Source organism: Mauremys reevesii, linkage group 22 (genome assembly GCF_016161935.1).
Source record: "Mauremys reevesii isolate NIE-2019 linkage group 22, ASM1616193v1, whole genome shotgun sequence".
Lineage (NCBI taxonomy): Eukaryota > Metazoa > Chordata > Testudines > Geoemydidae > Mauremys > Mauremys reevesii.
In genome coordinates, this window is record NC_052644.1 from 21,741,693 (window position 1) to 21,756,563 (window position 14,871).

General features: G+C 68.8%; 1 protein-coding gene and 1 pseudogene across 1 annotated transcript; one reads left to right on the top strand and one right to left on the bottom strand.

Moving 5' to 3' along the window:
• Positions 1 to 284: 284 nt before the first annotated feature.
• On the bottom strand, positions 285 to 4,151 carry LOC120388298 (annotated as a pseudogene).
• A 2,306-nt stretch (positions 4,152 to 6,457) lies between these two features.
• Positions 6,458 to 11,108, top strand: FLT3LG (fms related receptor tyrosine kinase 3 ligand). The gene is made up of 7 exons (XM_039510301.1): positions 6,458 to 6,480; positions 6,695 to 6,791; positions 6,884 to 6,937; positions 7,041 to 7,184; positions 7,724 to 7,874; positions 8,758 to 8,945; positions 9,791 to 11,108. The coding sequence occupies exons 1-7, from the start codon at positions 6,458 to 6,460 to the stop codon at positions 9,956 to 9,958; spliced, it is 825 nt and encodes a 274-aa protein (XP_039366235.1). The 3' UTR covers positions 9,959 to 11,108.
• Positions 11,109 to 14,871: the final 3,763 nt, after the last annotated feature.

Sequence of the window (14,871 nt, forward strand, 5' to 3'; positions counted from 1 at the left end):
GGCGGTTGGCGTTGGAGCAGGGAGCGGGTTGGAGGCATTGGAGCAGGGAGCGGTTTGGAGGAGCTGGAGCAGAGCAGTTGGCGTTGGAGCAGGGGGCGGTTGGGAGGCGTCGGAGCAGGGGGCGGTTGGGAGGCGTCGGAGCAGGGGGCGGTTGGGAGGCGTCGGAGCAGGGGGCGGTTGGTGTTGGAGCAGGGAGCGGTTGGGAGGCGTTGGAGCAGGGGGCGGTTGGAGGCGTCGGAGCAGGGGGCGGTTGGCGTTGGAGCAGAGCAGTTTGGCGTTGGAGCAGGGAGCAGTTTAGAGGGAAGCAGAGGAGAGTTTGGCAAAGTGCTGGAGCGGTGAAGACCCGAAGTAAAGGGACACCCGGCTTGTACAGAGCAGAGGGACTCCACAGACACAAGGGGTCGGGAGAAACTTGGCCCAAGCACAGAGGGGTCAGGAAGCCCCACAAGCTGAAGGCTGGTGAGGGAGGTACCCCGGGGGGAGGAATCCTTAGCTCAGGTGCTTTGCCGCTATCCCCAGGGCCCCTGGGCCGGGACCCTGAGTAGGGAGCGGGCCCGGGACCCTCCCTCTCCACTCCCTTTCTCTGGGCTACTCGTGGGACAGTCAATACCCCAGACCAGGGGCGAGGAGCGGCGCCCTGAACACCCCCACAAGCGCGGGACCCACCACAGCAGCGCCGGCAATTGGCCACCTCACGTCCCGTCCGTCGTTTGCAGCTAATCGGCTTCTTTTTGTTTGCTCTAAAACCCAATGTGTGGACTTGGTAACTGGGGGCGAAACGCTGGGCAGCTCTTCCGCCCCATGGCGGGAGGGGGCGACGTCCCGAGCTCGCGCCGGGCGGGTCTCTGTGCAGCGCCTGGCACCACAATGGGGGGTTTGCACCCCGGAGGGGGGGGCCCTGGAGTGCTGGGCTCTTCCCTGGCTGAAGCCTTCCCCCGCAGAGCTGATCTCCGTGTCTGTCGTTCTGCGGCTGGGGGTGTCCCTACCTGCGTGTGCTGGAGGAGGTTTGAGGGCCTGGCTCAGCAGGACGGCGCAAGGGAGCCCAGGCTGGGGGAACAAGTGGGCTCAGTGGTGCCCCAGTACATCAGGTGACACCTGTGGGGGGGGGGACAACCCGTCACAGACCCCACTCACCTCCTGGAGCTGGACTAGGACCCAGGAGTCCTGGCTCCCAGCCCCCGCTCCCCTCCGCTCTAACCATTCAACAGACCGAGACGGTCCCATCACTCGAGACTCCCATGAGAAGTTGTCCGATGTAGGTCACTGGCTGCTCCGCATGGGGCTCTGAACCCCACCAGCCCAGCTCCAATCTCCCCCGATCTCCCCAGCGCAGCCGGCATCAGCCAGGGGTCCCAGGTGCCCAGTCCTCCACCAACCAGCCAAGTCCTGGTGGGTGGATCCTGTTCGCAGCTTGTGGCCACCGGCTGAGCTCCTTTAGCCAGTCGTCCCACTGCGCAGCGGGGAGAGATCGGCGTCGATCCCGATCCACTCGGGCAGGAAGGCGGCCGCAGGCTTGAAGATCTTGAGGAAGGGAGAGTCGGGGAGGGTGTAGTTGGCCAAGTAGATGGTCTCCCCCCCAGCCAGGTAACCGGCCCAGATGCCGAAGGTCCCAATGGTCATGATCGTGTGGTTGCAATGGACCAAGAGAGCAAAGTCCCTCCCCGGCGACGACTCCTTCCCGTCCCCCGAGAAATACACGTCCCCCCGCGAGGCGTCGATGTTCTCCCGGCACCACTCCATCCCGTTGCTGGTCACCACAAAGACCGGCTCCTGGTACTTGGCCCGGAAGTAGCCCATGGCCTTCTCCAGGTAGGCCTTGTCCGCCACCACCCCCTTCCAGAACGTGGGCATCTCGTGGACGTAGTCCCCCCTCCGGACGTGGACGCCCACGTAGGTCACGTTCCGGCGCTGCCCGCGCAGCCCGGCCAGGTACCGGTTGGCCTCCTCCTTGACGTGGTCGTGGAAGGAGAATTCCTGGAGGATCTCCTGCCGGAGGTGGTGGTAGAAGGTCCAGGAGCAGGGGTAGCCCGTGAGCTGGACGTATTTCCCCTCGATGTGCCTGTACTCCTCCGACATCCAGTCGTGGAGCTCATAGTCCTTCCACGGGATGTCCTGGACCACGTAGCTGGAGAGCACGGGCAGGGTGATGCGGAAGAGCGGCGCCAGCTGCTGGTGCATCTCCGGGAGGATGTAGGCCTGGCGCCCGTTCATCTTGGCCAGGGCGTAGAGGGTGGCGTATTCCCCCATCTGGTTCCCCAGGCGCCCGACGGAGTTCACGGTCCACATGCCCCGCTCCGTAGGGTGGGGCGGGGACCCCTCCATTGTCTTCGGGTAGGGGAGCCTCTGCCTTGCGGTGGGGAACCGGGTGCTTAGGTGGATGAGGAAGGAGAAGGTCATGATGGCCAGCAGGCCGAGGGTCAGCTTGGGGAGCGGCCGGAAGGAGACCCAGGAGCCCAGGGCCGTCATGGCTCCCAGCGGTGATGAGGGAAGGAGATCCCAGCCTGGGGGAAGGGGGTGAAGAGAAGGGAAACGGGGGAGGGGAACAGGGGTGGGAGGAAAGGGGGGAGGATGGATGGGGGGGTGGTTAGAGGAGAAGGGGGAGGGGCTCTTCCTGACCCAGTTACCTCTGTTCCCAAAAGGCCTCTGGCTGCCAGTAGCCCCTGCCCCCACGCTGCCCCTCCCACCCCAGCCCAGCCGCGGGGGCAGGTGACCCCAGCTCCGGCAGGACGCGTGTTGTTGGGGGGGAGCAGAGTCACCGCTTGACCCCGGATCGGCCCCTTCAGCCACAATCCAACCCAGGGGCTGCCGAGAACAGTCAGAGCAACAGTGTCTCCCCCCCACTCCCCCCGCCTGCTCTGCTGGTGCCCCTCAGGCCTGATCCGCAGCCCCCCCGCTGAGAGAGAACCCAGGAGTCCTGGCTCCTGTGACGCAGGAGGGAGCGGGGTGGAGTGACCTGGGAATGTCGTTTAGTTTGACTGGGGCTGTCTGCATGGGGGATGGGAGAGCAGGGGGTGACTTTGGGGAGGGGGGCTGAGCCAGGAAGGGGGTGGGGAGTCGACACCTTTGCCCGGGAAGCTGGACAAAGGGACAGAGCCGGCTGGGGCGGTTTTTTGGTTTCAGTTTTGGGCTGGCTGGGAAGACGCAGGGAACCCCAAGTCTGGGGTCTAAGATCCTTGCCCCCCCCCGGTATCAGACTGGGGGGGGGCACTGAGAGATGTGGGGTCAGGGCAATGGATGGGTGGGTGGAGTGGCGGGACGGAGGGGGGGAATGGGGGAGGGGGATGGGCGGGGATGCAGGGAGGGTGGAAATGGAGGGGGAGGGGAGGGGAAATGGGGGAGGGGACGCAGGGAGGGGGAAACGGAGGCAGAAGAGGCGGAAGGAAGTAGCCCCTGGTAGAGGAGTGTGGGGCCGGGTGGGAGGTTTCCGAGCCGAGGGGCAGGACAGGAGGGAAGCTGGGCCAGGCCGGGCCGGGGAGTCTGGGGTGCGGAGGGATCTGGGGGCTGAGCCAGGGTGACTCCCCTGCCCTCCCCCCGGGCCTGCGGCCGAGGTCCCAGCCCGGGGTCCGTGGGCCCGGCTGTACCAGGCCTCTCGCCACCCCCGGACGGACGGTTTGGGGAAGTCGAGGCAGGCCAGCGCCAGCCCACGCCCCGGTCCCACAGCACTCAGAGCGGGGGGTGGGGCTGGGAGCCAGGACTCCTGGGTTCTCGCCCCGGTTCTGGCAATGGGGCGACTCCTCTTCACACCCGCTGGGCTCCAACCCTCCTCCCCCAGCTCTCAGGGCTCCGGCCCCAACCTCTCCCCGCCCCCGTCTCTGTTCCCCGGGTCAGGTCGCCCGCTGCCGCGCGAGCGAGCTGCTCTGCAGCGGTGACATCCTGCCACAACTTCCTGAGCCAGCGCCCGGGCCGGAGCTAGATGTGAAGAAGTGTCACCACTGGTTGGGGGATGTTACTCACCCCCATTCGCCGGGGGGGGTTCTTGATGCTTTTTGGAGCCCCGCTCAGTGCAGACAGGGGGTGTCCCGCGTCCCAAAAGCGTCCTGGCACTTCCGGGCCCCCCGACATTCAGACCCGGAGCCGCACAAGCGGGGACGCCCGGCTGACGCGTTTCCTGTCTGCAGCTGGGTTCCTGCGCCGGCTCCGGCGCGCCGGCTGCAGCCATTGGCCTCTCTCGGGCGAGTGGAGCTGGGACGCGTCTGGCTGCAAAGGAGGGACCAAAAGATGCGTCAGGATCTCTGGGCTCGCGCCGCTTCACGGCCGGGGTTCGGGCCCCAGGTGCTGCCCAGAGCACCAGACTGGCTAGCACCGCTGGCAGGGCTGGCCCCGGGGGGCGCTGGGCTGCGGGGAGCGGGGTGGGGGGCCAGCAGGGGGCGCTGGGCTGCGGGAAGAGGGATGGGGGCAGGAGAGGGTGCTGGGCTGTTGGGGGTTGGGTGTGGGGCGGCAGGGGCACTGGGCTGCGGGGAGGGGGCTCAGCAGGGGCACTGGGGCTGTGGGGAGGAGGGGGCTCAGCAGGGAGTGCTCTGCTGTGGGGAGGGGCTCGGCAGGAGGCACTGGGCTGTGGGGAGGGAGGGGCTCAGCGGGGGCAGAGGCTGTGAGGAGGGGGAGGCTCAGCGGGGGGCGCTGGGCTGAGGGGGGGAGGGGAGAGGGCGCGGCGGGGGGCGGGGCTATAGGGACTTGGGTGGGGGTGGGTCCTGACCCCATGAACTGAGCAGCCTGGTTCTCAGCGCCCCCCACCCCGGCTCCGGCTGCCCGCCCAGCGCCATGGCCGGGCGTCGGCCGCACCCCAGGGACCCAAGGAGAGGACCCCCCAGCGGGGACCTGCGTCTGGGCGGGGCTGGCAGGGGCTGCAGGTCGGGAGTGAGGCGCACCCCTCCCTGGGCTGTGTCGATGGGCGCCAGGCTGGGGGGGGGGGCGAGTCTATTTGCTGAGATTGGCCAGGGCGTGGTGCGGGGCTGGGGTGGAAGCCCCCAGCAGCTCCTCGCCCTGCTCCCCGCCCCGCCCAGCGCCCCTCACCTCGGATGCTCCGCGCCCCCCCGGCCCCCCCCAGCGCCGCCCCCCCCCCCCGGGTTCCGACACTTTCACTTTCGGTCCCATCTGAGCAGCTGCGAGCGGCGTGGCCGACGGCGGGTCAGTCCGGGGGGTCGGGGGCCGAGGCTGCGTTTTGGGGGGGTCTGAGCCGGGCCCCCCCGCACGATCCCGGGAGAGGTGAGGGGGGTCGGCACAGACCGAAGGGGCGGGGGGGGAGCAGCCCCCCCCAGGGCACAAACTGCGGGGGGAGCAGCCCCCCCCCAGGGCAGGGACAGCAGGGGGGAGCAGCCCCCCCCCAGGGCACAAACTGCGGGGGGAGCAGCCCCCCCCAGAGCAGGGACAGCAGGGGGGAGCAGCCCCCCCCAGGGCACAAACTGCGGGGGGAGCAGCCCCCCCCCAGGGCAGGGACAGCGGGGGGGGGCTCTGGGCTGGGTGATGCACGTGGTTCCCGTTCCCAGTAACTATTCTGGGTGCGACAGGGATGGGGCGCTGGCTCCGATCCTGCCAATGCAGGCCCTACCCTCGCCCCCAGCCCTGCGGTGCCCCTCACTCCCGACCTGCAGCCCCCCGCCGGTGCCCCTCACTCCCGACCGGAGCCCCCCCCGCTGTCCCTGCCCTGGGGGGGGGGCGGCTGCTCCCCCCTACATCCCAGGTCTCACACCTGCCCTTTCTTGGCCCCCCCAGCTCCCCCGCCGAGTGCCCCCCTCCAGCATGCCGGCCGCCCACCCCCCAGTGAGGAGATGAATTGGCGCCATGCGCCCCCCGATGCCCCACCCCCACCCGGAGCCTCCGTGGTGAGTGGGGGGAAGGGGGGGGGCTGGGTTGCGGCGTTAGACCAGGGGGTAGATCAGGGTTGGTTTGGTTGAGGGGACTGAGGGGGGTGGGGTATGGCTGGGGGGCTGGGCTGGCTGGGGGATTGGGGCTAGCAGAGGGCTGGGCTGGCTGGGGGTTGGGGCTAGCGGGGGCTGGGCTGGCTGAGCGGGTTGGGGCTAGCGGGGGCTGGGCTGGCTGGGGATTGGGGAATGGGGGAATGGGGAGGGGCTGGCTGGGGTTGGGGCTAGCGGGGTTGGGCTGGCTGGGGATTGGGGCTAGCGGGGCTGGGCTGGCTGGGGATTGGGGCTAGCGGGGCTGGGGTGGCTGGGGTTGGGGCTGTGGGGGCTGGGCTGGCTGGGGTTGGGGCTAGCAGGGGCTGGGCTGGCTGGTGGGGTTGGGGCTAGCGGGGGCTGGGCTGGCTGGGGATTGGGCTAGCGGGGCTGGGCTGGCTGGGGTTGGGGCTAGCGGGGTTGGGCTGGCTGGGGGATTGGCGCTGGCGGGGCTGGGCTGGCTGGGGTTGGGGCTAGCAGGGGTTGGGCTGGCTGGGGGTTGGGGCTAGCGGGGCTGGGCTGGCAGGGGGATTGGGGCTAGCGGGGTTGGGCTGGCTGGGGATTGGGGAATGTGGGGAGGGGGCTGGCTGGGGTTTGGGGCTAGCGGGGTTGGGCTGGCTGGTGGGGATTGGGGCTGGCTGGGGTTGGGGCTAGCAGGGGCTGGGCTGGCTGGGGATTGGCGCTAGCGGGGGGCTGCGGTGGCTGGGGGTTGGGCTGGCTGGGGATTGGGAATGTGGGGAGGGGCTGGCTGGGGGATCTGAGCTTGCAGGAAGGGCCGGGGGTCCTTGACTCACATCTGTCCCCAGGTCCCCTCTTGCTGCTGCTGGTCCTGGTCCCCCGGTGCGCTGCGTCTTCTCGTTCCACCCGCTGAGCACGACCTTCTCCAGGGATATCGACGAGCTGGTGAGCGGTGCCCCTGTCGGGCCCCCAGGGGCCCCCAACACCCAGCCCGCCCCTGCCCCCAACTCACCCCCCCGTCTCCCCCTCTCCTTCAGACCCAGCACCTGCTCCACGATTACCCCGTCTCGATGCCGTCGAACCTGGAACCGGTGAGAGAAGGGGGGGTCCCCCCGATATCCAGAGCCCCCTCCCCCATCAGCCAAGGCTCCTCCCCCCATGGTCCCTCTGACCCCCGCCCTGTTTCTCCCCCAGGACGCCTGGTGCGCCGAGCTGTGGAGGATCCATTTCCTGGCGGCGGAGCTGGGGCACATGGGGGGCGTCGCAGGCCCGGCCCTGCAGCCCCTCGTGGCCACTGTCACCAAACAGGTCCAGTTCGTCCAGGAGTGCGGCATTACCGTAAGCGTGGGGGGGGGCTGTCCCCTCTAGGGGGCGCCGGCTCCCACCCGGCCCCGGGGCAGGGACTGGCTGGCTCAGGGGGGCGGGGTATGGGGCAGGGGCCTGTCTCCTCTAGGGGGCGCCGGCTCCCACCCGGCCCCGGGGCAGGGACTGGCTGGCTCAGGGGGGCAGGGAATGGGGCAGGGCCTGTCCTCTAGGGGCGCTGCTCCCACCCGGCCCCGGGGCAGGGACTGGCTGGCTCAGGGGGGCAGGGAATGGGGTGCAGGGCCTGTCCCCTCTAGGGGGCGCCAGCTCCCACCCGGCCCCGGGGCAGGGACTGGCTGGCTCAGGGGGGCGGGGAATGGGCCAGGGGCCTGTCCCCTCTAGGGGGCGCCGGCTCCCACCCGGCCCCGGGGCAGGGACTGGCTGGCTCAGGGGGGCGGGGAATGGGGCCCGGGGCCTCTCCTTTCTAGGTGTGTGGAGGGGATAGCACAGAGGGGTCAGGCTCCGGGGGCTCCCCCCCATGCAGTGACACCTGACCCCCCACCTCTGCCCTCCAGGACCCCATGGGCTGCGTGGGGCGGGAACGCACCAACGTGTCACGGATGCTGAGCGCCCTGAACGGCCACCTGGAGGCGCTGAGCAGCAAAATCCCGCGGCAGGCGGGGCCGGTCGACTTCAGTAACTGCACCCCCGTCCGCTGCCAGCCAGGTACCCCCCCGAGATCCCCCCGACCCCCGTCCGCTGCCAGCCAGGTACCCCCCCGAGACCCCCCCAGTCCCCCGTCCGCTGCCAGCCAGGTACCCCCGAGACCCCCGACCCCGTCCGCTGCCAGCCAGGTACCCCCGAGACCCCCGACCCCGTCCGCTGCCAGCCAGGTACCCCGAGACCCCCAGTCCCCGTCCGCTGCCAGCCAGGTACCCCGAGACCCCTGACCCCGTCCGCTGCCAGCCAGGTACCCCTGAGACCCCTGACCCCGTCCGCTGCCAGCCAGGTACCCCCGAGACCCCCAGTCCCTGTCCGCTGCCAGCCAGGTACCCCGAGACACCCCAGTCCCCTCGCTGCCAGCCAGGTACCCCTGAGACCCTCCCGACCCCGTCCGCTGCCAGCCAGGTACCCCTTGAGACCCCTGGTTACCCCAACCCCATCTGGTGCCAGCCAGGTACCCCGAACGCACCCTGAGACCCCTCTGGTTCCCCGCCCCAGGTACCCCAGCTCCTGACCCCTCCTGCTCCCCAGCCACTGCACCCACAGGTACCCACTAGTGGCTTCTGGCTCCCCTGCCCTCCCCCGCACTCTGGCATCCCCACACCCTTATTAAGCCCCCCTGCTGACCCCCCCCAGCTCCCCGGCAACTGGCCCCACATCCACTGCCAGCCAGGGACAGCGCCCCTCCCTCCTCCCCACCCCCCCGACCTGTATTCGCTGCCAATCTGGCACCTCCTCCAACCCCCCCTTCCCTCATCCCCTTCACTGCTCCCAACCCCCGATACCCCGCTCCACCCTGCCCCCCAACACAGCCCCCCTACCCGGCCCCCCGGGCGGGGAATCGCCCCTCCCCTCTCTCTCCACGTTCTCCGTGTCCCCCCCGCAGCCCCGGCTCTGCCGCCTGCGCCGCTCGGGCTCCCGCAGCCCGGCTTCTCCCGCCAGAAGCAGCCGGGAACCCAGGCGTCCGGGGCCGGCTCCTTGCACCAGAACCACCTGCCGGTGCTGCTGCTCCTGGTGCCTATCCTGGTGTCTCTGGCCTTCGTGTGGCAGCGTCAGAGGAGGCTCCGTGGCCAGGTAGGGGGCGGAAGGGACGGGGCTCCTGGCGGGCGGCAGGGAGGGAGGGCAGATCCCGGGACTCCTGCAGCTGCTTCTTCCCTCTCTCCCCCCAGGGGACCCAGGAGTCCGAGTGGTCGGACACCTGAACGAGCGGGGTGCAGGAGCTGATAGGAAAGAGATGGCTCAGGTATAACCCCCCCTCCCCCCCAACACACGTGGGGTGTGGGCCCTTTTCCGGGGGACAGTCTTGGGAAGGGGAGTGGGGTCTAGTGGTTAGAGCAGGGGGGGCTGGGAGCCAGGACTCCTGGGTTCTCTGTTCGGCGAGGGGAGTGGGATCTAGTGGTTAGAGTGGGGGGGGGCAGGGAGCCAGGACTCCTGGGTTCTCTCTCTGGCTCTGGGAGGGGAGTGGGGTCTAGTGGTTAGAGCAGGGGGCAGGGAGCCAGGACTCCTGGGTTCTCTGCTCAGCCAGGGGAGTGGGATCTAGTGGTTAGAGCGGGGGGGGGGGGGACCAGGACTCCTGGGTTCTATCCCCGGCTCTGGGAGGGAAGAGGGTTCTAGTGGTTAGAGCAGGGGGGGCTGGGAGCCAGGACTCCTGGGTTCTCTCCCCAGCTCTGGAAGGGGAGTGGGGTCTAGTGGGTTAGAGCAGGGATGGGCCGGGAGCTGGGTTCTCTCCCCAGCTCTGGAAGGGGAGTGGGGTCTAGTGGGTTAGAGCAGGGGGGGCTGGGAGCCAGGACTCCTGGGTTCTATCCCCGGCTCTGGGAGGGAAGTGGGTTCTAGTGGGTTAGAGCGGGGGTGGGCCGGGAGCCAGGACTCCTGGGTTCCATTTCTTTCTACTCCTTCCCCTTTTCCCCGTCTCCTCCCAGGACCCCCGGAGCCACGTTCGGTCCCGCTGCTCTGGACCCTGCGACGCGGGCGGCCAGTGCGGGTGCAGGCCGGGGCCGCCGGAGCCAGACGCTGCTTTCCACGCGCCGCTCCCGCGAGCCAAGCGGAGGGTGGAATCGGCCGCGCCTCTCGGCGGACTGCAGAGCTGAGCCCTGAGGCCGGCCCCCCACGGGCTGGGGGGCTGGCGTCTACCCCCAGGAGGTGCTGTGCAGCGCCGACCCGGCCCCACGGCCCCCCGCTGTCTGGACCTTGTAGCTGCAGCGCCGGGGAAGCCGCAGATGGACTTTTCCTCTGGGGGTGTTTTGGGGGGACCGGGGTCTGCGGGAACAGACGGCCCAGCAGCAAGAAGCAAACGACCCCCCCCCCCCCACGCAACCCCCAACGGGCCCCGAAATGTCACTGGAAACCAATGGATTTGCCTTCGTGCCAGCGCGGGGGGCTGGTTATTCGAGGACCCTTCGCCCCGGTGGGACCCGGATGCCTGAGTTCCCGCCCCGGCACTGTGGCCAAGTGGGAATTATTCCGAATATTTTGTATGAAGACTGTGTCTGCCTCAGTTTCCCCTTTTGCTGCGTGGTCGAGCGGGAGGGGGGTGCAAGAGGCAGTTTGCTCGCTGCACAGACCCAGCTGTGACCCATGAGACCCCCCTCCATGCCCAGGGAGGGGCCCAGAAGACAACGGCCCTGCCCACTGTCGCTGCGCCCAGATCCCCAACAACCCCCCCTGCGCTCCCCACACTGGCCAAGTCAGTCCCAATCCTATGGCGTCTGCTGCCCCCTGGTGGCGGATATGGCTAGTGCACCTCTGAGCCAGGCTAGGGGTCCCATGGGGGATCCCTCCCCTGTACCCTGGGGCTGATCATTGGAGCTGGGTTGATGGGTCTGGGGGGGTCTGACACCCCACAAGCAGGGGGGCTCCCATGCCCCCTGAAATTTCTCCTGGCTGATTTCACACTGTCCCTCTCTGTGGGGGGAGGGGGGAGCCAGGACTCCTGGGTTCTCCACCTGGGCCTGGGAGGGGAGTGGAGACTAGTGGTTACAGCCAGCAGAACCCTGCCTCCCAAATCCTCATACCGCCCCCAATCCCATGACTGACCCCCCCCTTCCCTGCGGCCACCTCCCCATCACCCCGCCCCTCCCCCCTAATCCTGCCCCCCCATCCTCCCAAGTCCGTTGATTAAACCCAGTCGTGAGGGGGGGGGGCACCGTCTGGCTCTCCCAGCCCCCCCTCCTTCCCTTCCCCTCCCTTTAATCCCCCGCTCCAAGTTCTTCCCTGGCTGCTTGACGTCGCCACTAAGCTGCTGGGGGGGGGGGGGTATGGGGGGGAGCCATACACCCACCCACCCCCCGGCCTCTCCTGGCACCAGTTCCCCCAGCGCCTCCGGACCAGACGGGCACCGGCCCCGGGTAAGGCCTGTCCAGGGGGCTGGAGGGATAGCGGGGGGGGGGGGCGCATGGGGGGGCAGTACGGTTCATCCAGCCAGAACCCACACGCGGCCCCTCCAGCAGGGCGTGTCTGAGGGCCCAGAGCCAGGACTCCTGGGTTCTCTCCCTGGCTCTGGGAGGGGAGTGGGGGCTAGTGGTTAGAGCAGGGGGGAGCTGGGAGCCAGGACTCCTGGGTTCTTTCCCTGGTTCTGGGAGAGGAGTAGGGTCTAGTGGTTAGAGCAGGGGGGGCTGGGAGCCAGGACGCCTGGGTTCTCTCCCTGGCTCTGGGAGGGGAGTGGGGTCTAGTGGTTAGAGCAGGGGGGGGCTGGGAGCCAGGACTCCTGGGTTCTCTCCCTGGCTCTGGGAGGGGAGTGGAGTCTCGTGGTTAGAGCCGGGAGCCAGGACTCCTGGGTTCTATCCCATGCACGTGGGGCAGGTCTCTCCCCGTCCAGCAGGGGGCAGCCATGCCCGCAAGGGGAATCTCCTCCATAAAGCGACATCTGGGGTGTTCCCCTCCAGGGGGCGCCGGCTCCCACCCACCCCCAGCACATTCCCACTCTGAGCAGATCTATTTTTATTTCTTGTGGCCGTGGTCTCCTGCCCCCGGGGTCGGTCACCCTCCCAGGGGGGATTATGATCCTGCTGCCTCCTCTACCGTTATTTTATTGTGAAGATGATTTAATGCCGCGCGAAAGAAATTGAAAAATCCTCCACGTTAATATGGATTAACGGGGGGGGGGGGCACCCAGCTGCTGTCCAGGCCAGACCGAAACTTAACGCTCAGAGGGAAAAGTTCTGCGCACAATAACCTCAGTAATTCCGGCCGTGACCCTCAGAGGCCCCGGACTCCTGGGTTCTCTCCCCGGCTCCGTGAGGGGAGTGGGGGCTCATGAGCGGTGGGGTCTGGGAGCCTGGATGCCTGGGTTCTATCCTTGACATTGGCCTAGACTCCCTGTATCTCTCTGGGACTCAGTTTCCCTATCTGTATAATGGGCAAAATAACCTTCCTCGGTGGCAGTGGCATGGACACCGTTCGGCGCGGGGCTGTCTGGGCCGTGCCTGGCATGACGGGGCCCCGATTGCCTGGGTGAGGAGGGAGCAGTAGAGGGGCTTGGAGACACGGAGGTGTATTGCTGCTGCAGTCCAGGAGGGGGTCCCCCAGAGCCAGCCAGTCCTTGCCCCATGGCCAGATGGGAGCCGGCGCCCCCTAGAGGGGACAGGCCCCATCTCCTGTCCCGAGGGCTCAACTCCTGATGACTCTGGAGGGAGAAGCTGGGATTCAGAAAAGAAACAGCTTGTGAAGTCATGACCCCATTAAAGGACCCAGGCCAGGAACCCAGGTGTCCAGGTGAACCCCCACCCCCGCCCCCGAGAAATGACATCATCCAGCACTTCCTGTCCTAAACACTTATGTGGCTGCCCTACAACCCCCCATGCCTCACCCCAGAGGGGCCATGTCTCAGCGCCAGGCGAGGGGTCCCTGAGTAGCCCCAGATGACAAGATTAGGGGATTCTGAGGGAAACAGGGCACATGGGGTGGGGGCAGGGCGCCAGGACTCCTGGGTTCTCTCCCCGGCTCTGGGAGGGGAGTGGGGTCTGGTGGTTAGAGCAGGGGGGGCTGGGCGCCAGGACTCCTGGGTTCTCTCCCCGGCTCTGGGAGGGGAGTGGGGTCTGGTGGTTAGAGCAGGGGGGGCTGGGAGCCAGGACTCCTGGGTTCTCTCCCCGGCTCTGGGAGGGGAGTGGGGTCTGGTGGTTAGAGCAGGGGGGGCTGGGAGCCAGGACTCCTGGGTTCTCTCCCCGGCTCTGGGAGGGGAGTGGGGTCTGGTGGTTAGAGCAGGGGGGGCTGGGAGCCAGGACTCCTGGGTTCTCTCCCCAGCTCTGGGAGGGGAGTGGGGTCTGGTGGTTAGAGCAGGGGGGGCCGGGCGCCAGGACTCCTGGGTTCTCTCCCCGGCTCTGGGAGGGGAGTGGGGTCTGGTGGTTAGAGCAGGGGAGCTGGGGGCCAGGACTCCTGGGTTCTCTCCCCGGCTCTGGGAGGGGAGTGGGGTCTGGTGGTTAGAGCAGGGGGGGCTGGGAGCCAGGACTCCTGGGTTCTCTCCCCGGCTCTGGGAGGGGAGTGGGGTCCGGTGGTTAGAGCAGGGGGGGCCGGGCGCCAGGACTCCTGGGTTCTCTCCCTGGCTCAGCGTTTGCTCTCTCCTCACCCGCAGATCAGGCCTGGGGTTTCTCCTTCCGTCCCCCCCCCCCCACCGCAGCGATGACCAACCAGGTGGAGTTGGCCATGGGGGATGGGCCCCACCTGAGCCTGGACCCGCTGCCCAAGCCCTGCCTGGCGAAGCGCTGCGGCTGGTTCACCCGCAACCTGCTGCTGACGCTCACCGTCCTGGGTAGGTGGGAGCCCGGGGGGCTGGGCTGCGGGGGGTGGGAGGGGGTCAGCTGGGGGCGCTGGGGTGCAGGGGGTGGGATGGGGTCAGCGGGGGCGCTGGGGTGCAGGGGGTGGGCTGGGGGGTGGGAGGGGCAGGAGGGGGCGCTGGGGGCAGGGGTGGGAGGGGTCAGCAGGGGCGCTGGGCTGCGGGGTGGGATGGGGGCAGCTGGGGGCGCTGGGGTGGAGAGGCGGGAAGGAAGCCCAGGGGCTGGGGGCAGGGGTGGGATGGGGCAGGAGGGGGCGCTGGGGGTGGGATGGGGCTGGGGACAGAGGGCAGGAGGAAGCCCAGGGGCTGGGGGCAGGGGCAGGGAAGGAAGCCCAGGGGTTGGGGGCAGGGGTGGGATGGGGTTGGGGGGCAGGGGGCAGGGGGCAGGGAAGGGGACTTCCCCATTCCCCTCCCCACATCTCTCCACCCCCCCCCCCCCGTCGCTATCATACACACAAACACGTGATCAATGGGCGGGGAGCAGATGTGACCCCCACACACACCCTTTCCAGCTGCCCCCCCCCACCCCGGCACAGGGCGGCTTGTGATTAACGTATCATTGTGTCGTTTACGTCACTACCCGGGGAGGAAGAAAATTAAACATGGGCTAATCCCCCCCCACCGGCGGCTGTTGGCTTGACCCCCCCACCCACGCGGCCACCTTCCCCCCTCCAAAGTGGGCGGGTTGACATAGGGGATCATGGTAAACCCCCATGCGGCACTAGGGGGCGCTCTCCCCAGAGAGGGGTCCCCATGTGCCCCACCCCAGAGCCAGCCGCATCCCAGCGCTGGGCGAGGGGTCCCTGGATACCCAGCCCCCGCGTCCCACCCCAGAGCCAGCCGCAACCCAGCACCGGGCGAGGGGTCCCCAGATACCCAGTGCCAACCACATCCCAGTGCTGGGTGAGGGGTCCCTGGATGCCGTGCCCCACCCCAGAGCCAGCCACATCCCCGTGCCTGACAAGGGGTCCCCGGATACCCAGCCCCCGCGTCCCACCCCAGAGCCAGCCACATCCCAGCACCGGTCGAGGGTTCCCTGGATACCCAGCCCCTGTGCCCCACCCCAGAGCTAGCCACATCCCAGCGCTGGGCAAGGGGTCCCCGGATGCTGTGCCCCACCCCAGAGCCAGCCGCATCCCCGTGCCGGACGAGAGGTCCCCGGATACCCAGCCCCCGCATCCCACCCCAGAGGCAGCCGAATCCCTGCGAGGGGTCCCCGGACCCCCACGCCCC

Excerpts from the sequence above, each read along its gene's own strand:
- FLT3LG (XM_039510301.1), top strand. The coding sequence starts at position 6,458 with ATGTGGGGAGGGGGCTGGCTGGG. Across the intron at positions 7,185-7,723 it reads TCCAGGAGTGCGGCATTACC|GACCCCATGGGCTGCGTGGG; the intron begins GTAAGCGTGGGG and ends TCTGCCCTCCAG. Across the intron at positions 7,875-8,757 it reads CCCCGTCCGCTGCCAGCCAG|CCCCGGCTCTGCCGCCTGCG; the intron begins GTACCCCCCCGA and ends TCCCCCCCGCAG.